General features: G+C 40.7%; 1 protein-coding gene and 1 long non-coding RNA gene across 7 annotated transcripts in view; one reads left to right on the top strand and one right to left on the bottom strand.

Annotated features, from left to right (window-relative positions):
• LOC142829179 (uncharacterized) overlaps positions 1-1,137 on the top strand; it is a 31,716-nt gene extending 30,579 nt beyond the window's left edge. For all 3 annotated transcript variants that reach the window (XR_012903571.1, XR_012903572.1, XR_012903573.1), the window contains exon 4: positions 139-1,137. This is a non-coding gene — a long non-coding RNA (uncharacterized LOC142829179). The remainder of the gene's footprint in view (positions 1-138) is intronic.
• Positions 1-16,409, bottom strand: part of LUZP2 (leucine zipper protein 2) — a 480,337-nt gene that overhangs the window by 6,416 nt on the left and 457,512 nt on the right. For 2 of the 4 annotated variants that reach the window (XM_075927754.1, XM_014573955.3), the window contains exon 11: positions 13,461-13,547. The exons of 1 other annotated variant lie outside the window; for it this stretch is intronic. In XM_075927754.1, the coding sequence (XP_075783869.1) occupies positions 13,461-13,547 (87 nt within the window). Of the gene's footprint in view, positions 1-11,094; positions 11,227-13,460; positions 13,548-16,409 lie in introns of all 4 variants that reach the window. One more of the 4 variants, XR_012903570.1, reaches the window with a different exon arrangement.

The raw sequence follows: 16,409 nt of genomic DNA, 5'->3' as shown, positions 1-16,409 counted from the left end.
CTCACCCTGAACTGCTGGGGAGGGGAAGTTCTGAGGAGGGGATTCTCGGGGTGTTTGAGAGGGAAGGTGGGTGGTGGGTTCTCCTCCTAAGAGATAAGGCACCCCTTCTAAAATTTTGTTGTCTGTCTCTTTCTGCAGGTGGTGAGGGCCATCAATTCTGAGCTGCTCAACAGTCTCGTCTGTCTAGCAGATCTGGACAGAGTCATGGCCGGCTTTGCTGCCCTTGGCTTCCCGAATTGTGAAGCGGCACTCGATGGGACACACATTCCAATCCGTGCACCACCCGATCGAGCAGCCCAATTCATTAACAGAAAGGGCTACTTTTCTATGGTCCTCCAGGCCCTGGTCGACCATCGTGGCCAGTAATCTGACATTTGTGTTGGGTGGTCAGGGCGGGCACATGATGCCCGCATCTTCAGGAACTCGTACCTCTACTGGAGGCTTCAGGCAGGAACATTTTTCCCGCATCACGACTTTGCGGTTGGGGATGTGCACATGCCGGTGTGCATAGTGGCTGATGCGGCCTACCCCCTGATGCCGTAGCTGATGAAGCCCTACACCGGCCACCTGGATGTGAGCAAGGAGCAGTTTAATGCTCACCTTAACCGGGCTCGCAACCAGGTGGAATGTGCGTTCGGACATTTAAAAGGGAGATTCCGGTGCTTGCTCACATGGCTAGACATGGGGGAGCGCAACATCCCTGAGGTGGTGGCCGTGTGTTGCGTTCTCCATAACCTGGTGGAGAGAAAAGGGGAGGCCTTCCTACCAGGGTGGGGTACAGGTGCTGATGGTCAGGAGAGGCACTTTGCCCAGCCCCGGTCTGCTGTTTGCATACGGGAGGCCCTATGGGAGCGATTCTCAATTGGAGGCCACTGACTCTACTGAGGGGCTTCTGCCTGGGGACTGGGCCCTGGCCGAATAAAAGCTTACCTCCTCAACCCATCTCCTGACCCTGCTGGTAGAAATAATAAACACCAGGGTTTGTCTCAAAATAATAAGTTCTGTTTTATTGTTATAAATATCAGTCACTGAAAAATTGTATAACGTTGCAAACATAAAAAAGCTTTTGTTGATTTTTGATGTATAAAATATACTTTCATGACAAACTATGTACAATAAACATTTTCTTTAACACAATCCTTGTTATTTAACTGGGGTGATGGGGGTGCTTGAAACCTGGAGGGGGAAGGGGACTTGAAACCTGGAAGGGGGACTTGAAACCTGGAGGGGGGAAGAGGATCAGGTTGCACGGTGCTTGCCTGCTCGCAGTCTCCTGCTTGGGCCTCGTGTTCGGGGTCCACCATGGCCACGGGATCGGGTGGGGCGACTGTCCGTTGGCTGGACAACAGAGGGTAGGTGCTCTTGGGACTGGGAGGTGTGGGGGAGAGGAGGGCCAGGGGGAGAAAGGGGCTCAGGGACTGGGGGGGGCTGGGGGAGAGGGAGGTACAAGGGGGGAAAGGGATGGTGCTGTGGAAGGGGGGTTTGGTGGGGCGGGGTCATGGGGTGCTGGAGGAGCAGGACCAGGCACAGGTGCAGGCAAGCTGCAGATCCCTCTGAGAGTGGCACACAGGGACGTGCGCTGCTGGACAAGCTCCCCCATCAGCCGATCATGCCACCGAGCCTCTGCCTCCGCCCTCTCTCGAAGGATGGTGTTGAGGTCCTGCACAGCCGCCACATGCTGCCTCAGGATGTCCGCATACACACGCCTGTGTCTGCGGCTCCCATGTCCCCAAGATGGAGATGGAGGTGGGGCTGGGGTGCTGTGGCCCTCTTGCACGGCTGGTCCAGCTGTGGAGGAAAAGAGGAAGACACAATCAGTCATAAAAAACTGGACTATGTAGCACTTAAAATACTAACAAGATGGTTTATTAGGGGATGAGCTTTCGTGGGCCAGACCCACTTCCCCCCCATGTGTTACACAACCTCTCTGCACTCACCTGCTGCTTCATCTCTGGCATCAGATGACACCTGGGAGGCCTCTGGGGTTTGCATGAGTGGCTCCAGAGTGAGGGTCCCAGTCTCCTCACTGTCCTCCTCCTCCGGCACCATGTCCCCGTCTCCAGACTGCTCTGGCTCCTGCTCTGGCGCGTCCACCACAGGGTCCCCCAAGCCTGACTGGACGAGACGCAGTGGTGTGTGTGCTTCACCACCACCCAGGATGTGGTCCAGCTCAGAATAATAGGGGCAGGAGTGGGGGGCTGCCCCAGAACGGGAGCTCTCCTCCCTGGCCTTCACATAATCTTGGTGCAGCTCCTTAACTTTGGAGCGCACCTGGTCCTGGGTGCAGGGATAGTGTCCTCTCTTGGCCAGGGCCTCTGCCATGCGGGCAAAAATGTCCACATTTCGCCGCCTGGTTTGTAGGGCTTGTAAGGCCTCCTCCTCTGCCCAGAGCTCGAAAAGGGTCTTGAGCTCTGGCCCAGACCATGCCGGTGCCCGGCGTTTGGAGCTCCTGGTTGGGTCCCCAGAAGGCTCTCTAGAAGGGCCAGGAGGGTCTTGGGGCTGGGACATGCTGCACCTAAGTAGCCGTGTGCTCTGGATGCTTTGCTGCCACAAGTGGCTGTGAGGATGCCTGTCCCTTTAAATAAGGGCTGCAGACAGGAACCAGAGACATGCAAGGCATGTCCCAGATTGTCCACCAGAGCTTCTTCCTGGAGGCCATTATTTTCGAAAAAAAGTCCTCCCTGCGTCCACACTCACTTATTTTCGACGGATCTCCGTCGAAAAAGGCGTTCTTCCTCGTGAAATGGGTTTTCCGCCGTCGAAAGAAAAGCCGCGTTTTCGATTTAATTTCGAAAGAACACGGCTGTAGTCTAGACGCAGGTGAAGTTTTTTCAAAAAAAGGCTACTTTTTTCGAAAAAACCCTTGAGTCTGGACACAGCCAATGATAGGTAGAATGCCTATGTGTACATGAGCAGGGAAATCATTCCCTTCCACTGAGTAGTGGAGACATAGCAGGATTTGAGCTAAAATTGTGCCAGAAGAACAAGTCTTTCGGTTCTAACCCACTGCACAGCATCTCCATTTGACAAATCTTTACTGGAATATCTCTCTAGTTTTTTTTCAAATCTGGGAAGGTTTAGCACTGGTATCAAATGGAAACATTCTAGGATGGATGGCTATGTTTCATATTCAAGTTCTCCAAGTCAATGCTCTACCTCAAATTTTAAGATGGTATCAGCAAAATGAGGTGGTAGAGAAGCTCTTTTGACAGCTCTACAGTGTTGCAGGATCTATTGTGGCCCTCCCAGGGGAGGGAGTAGCATCACACAAGATATAGGCCTATTTCTCAGTCTTACTACACCTTGTAATGATTTTGAGCTGGATAAATATATATATATATATATTTTAAATCTATTTACTCTCAGGAAGGACTCTCTGGGATTCATACATTATGTTTGTCCTCTTCCTCCATCTAATCAGAGAAGTTCAGCAAAGTTACCAGGCTTTATAACTGCAAAGAAAATAAATTTTGAAACACTCACCCCAGTATCACTAGGAGATAAGTTCGAATTAAGATACGCAACTTCAGCTACATTAATTGCATAACTTAAGTCAAAGCAGCTTAATTCGAATTTTGGTGCTGTCCACATTGTGGGAAGCCGAAGGGAGCACACTCTCCCTTCAACTTCTCTTACTCCTCATGGAAGCAGGACTACCAGCATTGAAGGGAATGCACTCTTAGTTCGAATTAGTATATCTTCACCAGAAGATCGACTGTGGCTGCTTTGATCTTATCTGTAGCGTAGACACGGTCTAAGTGGAAAATTAAGGCAACAGCTCTAGAAGATCACCTTTCCTCCCTCTGCACATGTCTACACTAGGAAGTTATTTTAAAATAACGTATTTCAAAATAATAACTCCCAAAATAACTATTTCAAAATAGTGTGTCCACACTACAGGGAAGTCTCGAAATTAGTCCGAGGCAGGCTCCCTTAATGTGGATGCACTATCTCAACTTACAGCTCCAGCAAGCACTAGAGATTAATTACTTTGAATGACTCTGGGGAGTAGTTATTTTGAAATAGCAGCAGCAGAGTATCCAGACTACTGCCATTTCAAAATAACTATTTTTAAAAAAGTGTTATTCCTCGTGGAAAGTGGGAGTTATTATTTTGAAATAGTCAGGCCCATATTTTGAAATAAAGGGTTTGGTAGTGTGGACACACTGCTTGTTATTTCAAAATACTGTAGTTCAGGGCTTAGTTAATCCACTTGAGAGCCCAACAAATACAGCTTGCATTTTAAGTGCCAATGTAAAAAACAACAACAAAAAACCAAATGAACAACAACAACAAAACCAGAGCTATATTCTTCATGCTTTTCCTATTCTTTGTGATCAATGAATAAAGAATGTGGATATGGGCTCCAAAGATGACAGAGATGGATGAGACTATACATTTGGGAAGCTATATTAATAAGCAAGAAAGAAGTGATTCAGCAGAGATACATTGGTCTAGTTACAAATATCTGATGAACCATGAAGGCTGTTCTATCAGGGTGTGTCTAGACTACAGGTTTTTTTAGAAAAAAGTAGTCTTTTAAAAAAAAAAAACTTCACCTGCATCTAGACTGCAGCCCGTATTCTTTCAAAAGTAAATCGAAAGAACACGGCAGTTTTTTCAATCACGGTAAACCTCATTTCATGAGGAATAACGCCTTTTTTCAAAAGTACTCCTTCGAAAAAAGGTGCTATTAAATGCAAACTGGGTTTTCAAAAGAGAGCATTGACTTTAAAGACTTTCTATATTACTAAGTTTTCTGATCCAGAGTCTAATGGTTACAGATAATTTATTAACTGAGTTTCATATCTTGTCCATAGATTTGTAGGCCCCAATCTTTCAGACACAGTATATGCAGAGCAATTTGTGAAATCAATGCAAGTTGCGTATGCAGAGAATGGAACACTGTCTGATCCCAAGATGAAAACTTCATAGAAAAAAAAGATCAGTCATGTTCATTTATTTGCAGGCTATGTTAACCTTATTTTTATTGGTATATTTTATATACTTTTCAATTTCAATTGTATATTTTCCCAGAGCATCTCATTAAAATGTAGTCTTGACAGGAATGACAATTTTTATGACTGGGTGAGTTTGGCTCTCTGGGAAAAAAATAAGGATAATTATTATTTTTCCTTCTAAACAATAGAACAACACTTCCATGAGCTGAATTTATTAGTGATGAGAGCTCATTAAATATTTTTCATGTGAAGATTAAAAATATTAATGATCTCTTTATTTATATTTGTAAAATAAAGCACCCATGGTACAATGCCTAAAGCAATTCATTTTTTATATACTCTAATGAACAAAGAATCTAAAATAGTAAATATTAAAGCAGCTAGACAATTAAGGCCTGGCATATGACAAAGTATTTATGCATCTTGATCAGTTTATATGCAGCTTGATCAACAGCATATCTGTATGTGAAAATTCAATTGATGAAATATGCAGCTTGATCAGTAAAGTATGTAAAAAATTAATACCCATAATACTCAGCACATCCAGTGAATTACAGAGCAGAGCTAGAGAGATACATTGCTGGGTGTGTAAATTATAAAGCTGGATTATACCAGTATTCATTCTCATTACCATATTTAAAAAATAGAATAAGAAAATTAGGTATGCTTCTTAACTAGGAAACTATTCAATTTGATCTACAAACTATACAACAACACGATTATGAAGGCATACAATTAAATCAGTTAACTAAGAGGTGCTCACAAAGAAAATTACCTACTGTAGATCAACTAATTATGTAACTTTCTTATTGATGTGGGTCCATACTTGGATGGCTAGCCTGCTCCATAACTGACACACTATATTTTTATCATGCTAGATAGATACTCATAGCTACGTCTAGACTACAAGCCTCTTTCAAAAGAGTCTTTCGAAAAAGCCTCTTTTGAAAGAGAGCGTCTAGACTTCGTCTACTGACGAAGTGGGTCTTTGCCCACGAAAGCTTATGCTCCTACACTTCAGTTAGTCTATAAGGTGCCACAGGACTCCTCATCACGTTTGCAGATTCAGACTAACACGGCTACCCCTCTGATACTAGACTACAAGCAGATTTTTTGAAAAAGCGAGGCGCTTTTCTGAGAGTCTAGATGCTCTCTTTTGAAAAAGCACAGTTTGCATTCAATAGCGTCTTTTTTCGAAAGAGTACTTTAGAAAAAAGGCGTTATTCCTCATAAAGAACATGGCTACAGTATAGACACACGGGAAGTATTTTTTAAAAAGGCCACTTTTTTAAAAAAAAAAACCTTGTAGTCTAGACATACCCATCCTGATAAACATGTTCCTAGCTGTAGTGCAGACAAGCCCTAGTGTTAAAGCTCCATAGAGACAAAAAGTGTGAGTGGAATTAAGTTGGTGTAAAACTGTATCTTTGGGATCAGAATCTGATCTGGAATCTCCTGGTTTCTCATTGCAAAGATAAAATATATTTAGGGTTTGGGCGCATTCACAAAGCCCAAATTTTTCTTGTGTTATTAGTTCAAATAGTGTTCAACTTTCAAGGAGGAAGTAGGTAAAAACTGCTAAATTTGGTGTAGTGGTTTAAAGCCAAACCCTCTGAAAGGAGAAATGTAAATGTTTTCAAGTCTAAAGAATCCAGATTTGCTCAAAAAATCATTACCCCTTCCAAACTTTTCCATTTATCTTGGTTTGGCATTTGCATTTCTACCAAACTCTAGGCATTGAATTTTATGTGTTTTTATATTGTTTGCAAATATGTCACACTGATATGTTTAGAATGATAAATTTTGCTCCCTGACTGGACTTGTACTAGACCAACTGAGAGAATTTAGAATTATAATGTTTTAGGTATCCAGGCATTAAACAGTGTTCCTCCATGCCCCTGTTTCCCATTCTAGAGATTTCTTTCCCTTAACTAATTCCAGTGCTGCCCACAAGAAGAATATTTTGACTTGTCCCCTCAAAGTTGCAAGGCCAAAGACTTAACTAGAGGCAATGGTGCGTCATTTGCTTACATCCACTTCTGCACTTGATTTGTTAACTGTTAGTCTTTTTAAAATCACGGTAATCCCCTAACTCTCACAGATGGTTCATGTTTATACAAACGGTACTGCTGATTCTTATTTTAAAATACACATGAATTATAGGTTTTCCAGGACCAAATTCAATATGGCATAACTATGATAAGATACAGAATAGATTTTTCTTCTGAGAACTGTCCTTTACCATTAGCAAATTACTTCCAGGTTTATACAAGGACACACAAATAACCCTCTCATCAGCTATTATAATGATCCTCTTAAATATCTGGTGAGCTTCCAAACAGCTTATTAAAGAAGATATGATACTAAATATATGTAATAAACTTGAGTGTGCATTTCCATTAGTTTTTGATTAAGATATCCCTGCAGTTTTCCACACTTTAGTACTCTTGTTTTGGGAGCTTAGCGTATAGGCTTACCAGTTAAAAACAAATCGTTTTAACCGTTCACGACTTTTATAGTCTTTCTTTAGGCATCATGGGATAATTTAAGTCAGATTCAGAACTAAAGCAACCTGAAGTAAAAATAAAATTGGTACTGTCAGGCTACATCTACACTGCACCTTTATTTCGGAATAAGCTATCCCAGAAGAAATAATCCAAAACAGTTTATTTCGAAATAGCACATCTACACACCAAATGATCATTGAAATAGCACTAAGCTGTTTCAAAATAGAGTGTCCACACTGAATGGATGCTAACTTCCATTAAAGGCCACCTGGAACCACTTCAGGTAGGGCATGAGGAACAGCAGTTACTTCCTGGAGCTGCTGCCTGAGGCTGAGACACATGCTTAAAGGAACCCCCCCTGTACTGGGGGAGAAGTGGGAGGAGCGAGAGCAGGAGCGGGTGCGGGTGCAGGCAACATGCTGGAGACCAGGGATTGCATGGCTGTGCACATGGTGCAGCCCTTATCCAGCATCTCCCACCAGCATCTCCCACCAGGTATCTCGCCGCAGCTGGATGACTTCCTGCAGTCTGCGAACTGTGGTCTGCTCCATGGATTAGAGTGGCATGAGGTGCTCCCTCTGGACCTCATCCATGGGTGTGGGTCCCTTGGGTTCTGGAGCTGCCCCGGGTGGTGTCAACTGCCTCCCCCTCTCACAGCTGGTCCAGCACGTGCTCAATGGGTCCAGTGCTGGCTTCATCTGGCTCCTCCTTTTCCATGTCTCTGTCTCCTGGTAGGACAACAAGAGGCGCCTTGAGCCCCAAGTCCATTACTGGGGTGGGGGTGGGGAAGGAACTCCCCTGCTCCCAGGATGCAGTCCAGGTCCTTGAAGTAAGGGCAGGTCCTTGAAGTAAGGGCAGGGGGAGGTGTGGGGTTCTGCCCTGCAGTGGGAGCTTTGATCTCAGGCTCTGGCATATGCCTGGCAGAACTCTCTCTTTCATCCACACCTGCTCCTGCATGCAGATGTGCCCCTTGTGGCCAGGCTCTCAGCCATCCGACCATAGACATCTGTGTTCCTGCATCTGGTGCGGAGGTCTGCCTCCTCTCCCCAGAGCTCAATAAGGTTCAGGATCTCCACACCAGACCAGGAAGGCATAAACCTGTTTTGGCACAAACCTGTTTTGGCCCTGGGAGCAGTTTGACTGTTCTCTGGGAGCAATGGAGGGAGCAGCAAACTGGCTCATTTTGGGCAAATTCTGAGGCAGTGGCAGATGCTGGATGGCTCAGGGCTGTATCTATCTATTTAGATATCTACCTATATATATATATATATATATATATATATATATATATATATATATGGAGATATACTGATCTCATAGAGCTGGGAGGGACCTTGAGAGGTCATTGAGTCCAGTCCCCTGTCCTCACAGCAGGACCAAGTACCATCCCTGACAGATTTTCCCCAGATCTCTAAATGGCCCCCTCAAGGATTGTGCTCACAACCCTGTGTTTAGCAGGCCAATGCTCAAGCCATTGAGCTATCCCTCCCCCCAGGGCCTCCTGCATGCCACAAGCTCTTTCCCCTGAGGCTGCAACTTTAATAGCTCCAGGGAAAGAGGGGCTATAGAGTTTGGCTGAGTGTAGACAGAGCAGCTAGTAGGGCACCTTGGGAAGGACTGGAGGTCTCTTATCCTGAAATAACTACAGCTGCCATATTCCAGAAAAGGTATTATTTCTTGTACAATGAAGTTTACCAATGCCAAAATAAGCTGCCTATTATTTCAAAATATTTTTGAAATAACACAATTGCTGTGTAGATGGTCACATAGTTATTTCAAAATAACTTTGCGGTGTAGACATACTCTCAGAAATGTCATAATTTTACTATATTGGCTAAGAAAGGGAAAGAAGCAAGCAGAGTGATCAAAACTTTGCTGTTAAGAATGATGGAAAAATTATGAAGCTAAACCCCATGGTTGCTTAGAAACATGTGTATGTTTTGGTCCAGTGCTCAATGTCCTCTGCCACTGAATGATTAATGAATTTGCTGTGTTTGTGTACTGCAGGAACATAAAGGTAGTAAATAAAATCTGTCCCACTTTTGTTTTTCAGAAAAGGCCGAGCAAGGGCAAACAATGAGAGCTAGAAATTTAACACCAAAGGATGAATCTAAAATATTTAAATAAAGCAACATTTTTTAAATTGTGTGATGTTATTTCTGACACCTTGCAATAGGTAATTCTAAATGTTGTGTTTTATATGCATAATGTTTGTCTTCACTGAATGTTGTGTTTCATGTACATAAAGTTTACCTGCACTGAAGAAGATAGTGAATGTCCTTTTGATAGTAATTTGTGTGTGTGTGTGTGTGTGTTACAAATTGATAATATTCTTCATATTATTGAAACTAGAAGAGCCAACTTTCTGTTTAAGACATTGTTCAGTCCAGAGTTCTACTAGAAGGGCTTGCTATGCACTTTAAGTAAACATACATGAAGTGAAATCCTGTTTCCACACAAGCCAATAAAAAGAAACTGCCTTTCGCTTCAACTGAGCCAGGATTACACTGGATTTCAGGATTTCACTTCAACTGAGCCACTGGAAAATATCCTCCTGAAAAGAGAAGGTTCTTAAAGTGTTTTCTAAGTGTTAGGGATAAGAAAATTAGTATTGGAGGCAAATAGAGGTCCTGACTCAGTCAAAATCTCAATTTAAATAAACCAAGACAGTAATATTTCAAGATGCTTTAACTACTTGTAGCCATTGAATGTCCCATTGGAGGTGCAGCTCTTTTTTTTCAATCCATCCAATTTCCAAATGAATGAATTTAATTCTATTTATCTGGATCCAACTTGTAAATAACATTTTATGTTATGTCACCTTAGAAATTAATATAAATATACATAAGTCAAAACCAAAAATTTCAGCAAGACTAGAAAATTAAAAATAACCAAAGTAATTGGCCATAAGGAGCACAGAGAAAAAAATCTGATATATTTGACAAAATATTTTACTTTCTCTTCTTTTCTTTAGAAGTTTAAAATACCATATGTTCTTTTACAGTAGTCAGTCATTGGAAGAGTAATACTTGTACAAAGTAAATGGGATATTGTTAATCTGAAAAACAATTAAGAGATTTTTCCACCACTCTGAGGCCTGGTCTATACTACATGGGAAGGACCAAGTAAGATACGCGACTATGTAAATTATGTAGCTGCATTTCGCATTTCACCACTGACCACACACCAGGAGGTCAATGGGAGCAAACACTCCTGTCAGCTTCCTTTACTCCTCGTGAGGAACAGGAAGACTGACACCAATGGAGAAACCCTTTGAGCTCAACCTAGTGGATCTATACTATACCTCCTAAATTGAACCCTGGAAGATAAATCACGGTAGCATCGATCTTTCATGTAGTATAGACGTGCCCAGAGAAAAGAGTTACTGAAGCTTTCTTAGAAACATCTTGATTCATTAATTCCCAGTTTTTAACTCACTTTCAATTTTTTTATTTTAAAAAAATAAATGGTAGATCAGAACTTGTTGTACATCTTTGACCACCTTTACTGCACTTTGTCTATTGGGACATAATATTTAAAAATTCTGACAATTTTTAAACATTTCCTATTTAAATTTAAAAAAATCAAAATAAAGTAAAATGAACAAGGAAGGGGGGATATGTTACCATTTTCCTTCCCACACGTGGAATTTACTCAAAATGACACAGGTCAAATGTTCAGTCAAGATGAATGTCCTTAAAAGAAGAAATCCCCAACTTTCCAGTAGGTAGAGTATTAGCTTCTGGTTCTGAAAAGTCCTAAGATAAAATAACATTTTTGGATTTTTTTTTAAAAGGATAGGAATTTCAAGTCTTTTTTCAGGTTTCTAAAAATGTCAAATTACAGTTTCTGTCCCTTCTGTGAAGCTGGACTCAAGATGAGTGAAACATCATTTTCCCTGGGGGTTAATAGCTTAATGCAGTGGTCTAGCTTGTTTTTCTATGACCTTGAGAGTTACTTGGCCAAGAGTACTAATGCCTGGTAGGGCCACCCAAACCAGACAGGGCAAAATGTGGGATCAAATGAAGAGCAATCCATTGGCCCTCCAGATTGGAGGTTGAAAGATAGATCAACAATCTATCCTCATAAAAAAGTAATGGAAATGCAAGGCAGCTTTTCTGGAAAGAAGCAATATAGGCATGATTGACAGAGACTATGTTCATGCCATAAGTAAAATCTGACATGTCAGGAACAGTGCAGATTCAGAGATTTGGATTTACAGGAGAAAGAACATAAAAATATGTATCAGTGTAGTATAAAAATCATGTTAACTCATTTGAGATTATATGCATTACTCAATTTTCTGCTCAGAATAATGTGACAATCACAACTAAACAGTGTATCCTATTGGTATAGGTATTTGATATTTGAAACATAGGGATAAGTTAAGACATTAAAGCAGTAACTCTACAAGTCTCAAGACCTGTAAGACAATAGCTTAGCAAAATCAATTAGGGCCTAAAAGCCAAAGAGCATTAGCATAAGGAGCTAACCAACTAATTCTAATTCATAAGTTATCACAATAGGGAATGTTTTAATGACTAAACAGCTGGTAAGTAATCACAAGATGCTAATTCATACCAGCTTAAGATATTTTTAGTTAGGGACATCAGCAGATGTCTGACCACAAGAATGCCATGGCAACTAACTGATGTATATCCTAATAAGCTTAAAACATTAACCTATGGGAGAGTGGCACATTCAATAGTAGTTGAGTGATGAAATACAAATAAGGAGAAGGGGAAAAATCTAGTGAATATACATTAAGCATAGTGGTGTCAGTGTAATACATTATAAAGTTATATCCAAGGCTGTGTGCTTTGGGAGGGAAAGATGCTAGGACAATGATCGCTGATGATGGTTATGATGGTGAGGAGGAAGAAGAGATGGAAAAAAAATCTGAATGCTCATTCTGTATTATCTCCACCTGCCTTGAAGGTAGTGAAGTTGTTAATTTTATTAATAAAACTATTATAAAGGTAGTGTGATTTCCCAAGTATCCATGTTGCAACCACACACATCAGGGCTCCCAACTGAGCAACTGATAATACTTGCCCTGATCTTGAGGAAAAAACGTACCAAATTTATGAGTGCTAATTGGGGAAACCATAACTGTTTAAACGTTGGATGAAAGGTGTGTAAACTGCTAATTATTGCTGCCTGCAGGCTTTCCAGTTTCCTGCAGATATTAGTAGGTGTTATATTTAAGGAACACTAGTGTATTTAGTATTTCACTCCAGGCTCCTTTGCCTCATTTTCTCTTACTGTTTTTCATGTCTCATCAGGACATTTGCTAAGACCGCATTAGTGTAATATCCTTTGCAATATCCAGGGAATCATTCAAATTTGCAACACTCTACTATTTTTGGTGTTCATGGTTACACAGGCCATAAGAAATTGCTTTGAGATTCATGTTAGTATGCTGTGGCAATGTCTTAAGTGAGTCAGGGCTGCTGTCCATTGTGTCTGATGTGTCACAGATTGGAGTTTTCAGCTTGTTCCCTAGTCGCTGACTGGCAGTGGACAAGATTGTAGACTTTTACCTTTACATTGTCCCTGTTACTACTCAAGTGACACATCTTCCTTGGGTCCTTTCCCCTCCTCTCCCCCAAAGCATTTTTTATGTTTATGTTTGTTTATTACTGTGAATGTTATATAATGGCATTCTGTGCCTCACTGTAGCCCAGGAGCTGTCCAACCAAACCTCTAAGGGAATAAGTAGATTGCTGAACTGACTAATCATTAAATCACATCTCTTCCACTGCTTTGCTTTCACAAAAGCTTTACCAACCCCTAAAGAACACACAGGGACTACACTGCATACTTGTACTCCAAAGAGTTTACTTCACAGAAACTGAACATGAAATAGATTTTAAAATGTATGTATTGGATTGATTATTAAACAAATAGATGGCATTAGAATGGTCTCTAAGGCTTTAATAATTCCTTTCAGTCTATATTAAGTACTGAGTCCCAAATGGGTTAATCTTACATCTTGAGAATCACACTCCTGGATGCTTTGATTTGCTTCCTTTGTTGAGGCAACATGAAGAGTCTCCTTATCTGCTGAGGTATTTTGCTGAAGGTGGGAAAGAAGAAAATGGAAAAAAAAAGTAAATATAGAAGCAAAATGTAAACAGAATACACCTGAAAATCAGGAATGCAAGCAGAATTAAATTAAGTAATTTGTCAATTACTATACTCCTATAACCAATTACTCTCTATTTTTTTTTCAGGGCATTTGCTTCTTGCAAAACATTTGATACATGCAATTACTTATATTTAAATCAATAATAATGATTTCCTCTCAGAAGACTGAATCATGAACATTATTTTATTTAATGATAAGCTTTGCCTTTAAAAGCACTCCCTTTATATTAGTGAGTAATGGAACACAATCTAGCCTAGTTTCTTCTCTGCGTCCAGATATAGTCAACACACAAGGCAGGGACGTGAAAGGGAATATTAGCAATGGTACTCTTCAGCCACGTTTGCTGATTAGCATGAATTGGAACATCTTAAAAATGGCCTTATCTTATTCCAAATGGCTGCATCTTATGGGACTTTAGACAAGTTGCGAACTGGGATGAGGCCAACATGCCTTTCTCTTCTTTATGCCTACAATATGTCCCTTAAGCCAGGGTGTTTGAGTATTGGGAGCAATTTGTGTAGGAACTGACTATGTCACACTAAAGCAGCTGAGAGATCCTTAACACTGCGGAAATTCCAATTGTCCATTTTCAGCCCATCACTGTGTGGTGATTAGAGACAATGGTGCAAAGAGACTGAAACAGAAGGAATAAAGCTGGATGTGATTTTGATACAGAATCTATACACAGTTACATGATACAGATATACATCAGCATCATACTTTTGTTGTTTACATGTTTATAGTTCCAGGTTCCCTCAGCCCTAACAAGAAGTACCATAGAGTGACATGACTGGATAAATATATAGGATATTTTAAACATATGCACTATTGTATTAGAAGACATCTTCAGATCAGTTGTACATATGATTTGCTAATAAAATACAAATAAAACGTAAACCATACTGAAAAATAAAATGTAGCATACAATTGCTATTGTGGTACAATATGCAACATGAATGATGAATTATGGTAAATCAATATCACAGCTTCGTCATTATGAGTTACATAGCAATATCTGCTCTAAAAACATGATCATAGTGAAAACTGCTACACTATTTATTGTTTTCCTATCAGAAAATCTTTAGAGTCTGATCCAAAACCCAGTGAATTTAATAGGAAGAGTTCAGCTGACATCAGTGGAATTTGAGTCAGGCCCTATCCCCTCCCCCCCCCCCCCCCAAATGTGATATACCTGAATCACCAGAAAGAGAACTGATGACTAATATCAGAGACTATGGACTATCAATAAGGCTCATAAACATTGATTTTTTTGGAATATATTGTAGGATTTATTCTCTGAGAATGTATTAAAATATATTCTCAGAGAATAAATCCTATAATAAATTCCAAAATCAATGTTTACGAGCCTTATTGATTTTGATATGAGTTTGAAGTCATGAAAAGTTTAGCATCTGTGTCCTGATGAACACTTTCAGATGAGATTGTGTTTCTGCATAGTCTTAGCTGAGATCCCAAAACAGATAATCTTGCATTTTGTCCAAAGTTTTGCAACAAGAGGCAATCTAATCACCAATTTTGGTGACATTCAATGACCAGTTTTGAAAGTTTGTTGTGTTTTTAGAGCACTGACAATGTGCAGAAATGCACTTTATATCTGTGGATATTTGAGGACCATCTTTTCTGCTCATATATTAGCACTTTTTCCGGAATAGCGTCTGTGGCCAATGTAGACACGCTTTTCCGATCGTCATTTTCGCGATCGGGGCTTTTTTGCGGAAAAGACTACTGTGCTGTCTACACTGGCCCTTTTCCGGAACAGTTTCTCCGGAAAAGGACTTTTGCCCGAATGAGAGCAGCATAGTTTTTCCGGAAAAACACTGATGATTTTACAGTAGATCGTCATTGCTTTTCCGGAAAAGCAAGCGGCCAGTGTAGACAGCTCGCAGCTTATTCCGGAAAAACGGGTGCTTTTCCGGAATAAGTGGCCCAGTGAAGACATAGCCCTTGTGTTTGAGAGATACCTATGTAGCTTGTCTTTTTACTTAGAGAACACGGTGCCAGACCTGAGATTAACTCTTGCTGGCAACAGAAAGGACCACTGTGATGACCTAGTCTGGATACCTAAATAACATGACCATAGAACGTCCCGCAAATCACTTCTACAGCATATCTTTTAGAAACATATCCATACTGATTTAGAAATTGCTTGTGATTCAGAACCCACCATGCCACTTGGTGGCTGTTCCAATGGTTAATTACTCTCACTGTAAAACATTACCACCTCATTTCTAATCTGGATTTGTCAACATATTGATCATGATATGCCTTTCTCTGCTACACTGAAAAGCTCATTATGAAATATTTATTCCCTATGTAGCTATTTATAGTCTTTAATCCAATTACCTCTTATTATTCTCTTTGTTAAGTTAGACAGATTGATTAAAGTATAGTGATAGAATCAATGAATTCCTTTTCATTTATCTTCTCTGATCTTCTTTCCATTTTACAACCTTTTTCCTGATTTGTTGATACCTGAACTGGACTCAGTATTCTACCAGTGCCAGATACAGAGGTAAAATTCCCTGTTTATGCCTCTAAGGATTGTATTAACCCTTCTGGCCACAACATTGCTCTGGAAGCTCATATTCAAAGGGCTGACTCACAAATGATACGAATGAATGCCTTGAAACAAATCTTTAAAAATTAACAGTTTTGAAAATAAATGTTCATCTCTACTAAAAAGGGAAATAACACTTCTGAGTTGAACTAAACAACTTAGCAGATGACTGTCACATAAAAATGCCACTGTGTGTTTGGGGACAAAACAGC

Source organism: Pelodiscus sinensis, chromosome 4, assembly GCF_049634645.1.
Source record: "Pelodiscus sinensis isolate JC-2024 chromosome 4, ASM4963464v1, whole genome shotgun sequence".
Taxonomy (NCBI): Eukaryota; Metazoa; Chordata; order Testudines; family Trionychidae; genus Pelodiscus; species Pelodiscus sinensis.
Note: the sequence above shows the minus strand (reverse complement) of the source record. Positions and strands in the feature narration are given on the sequence as shown.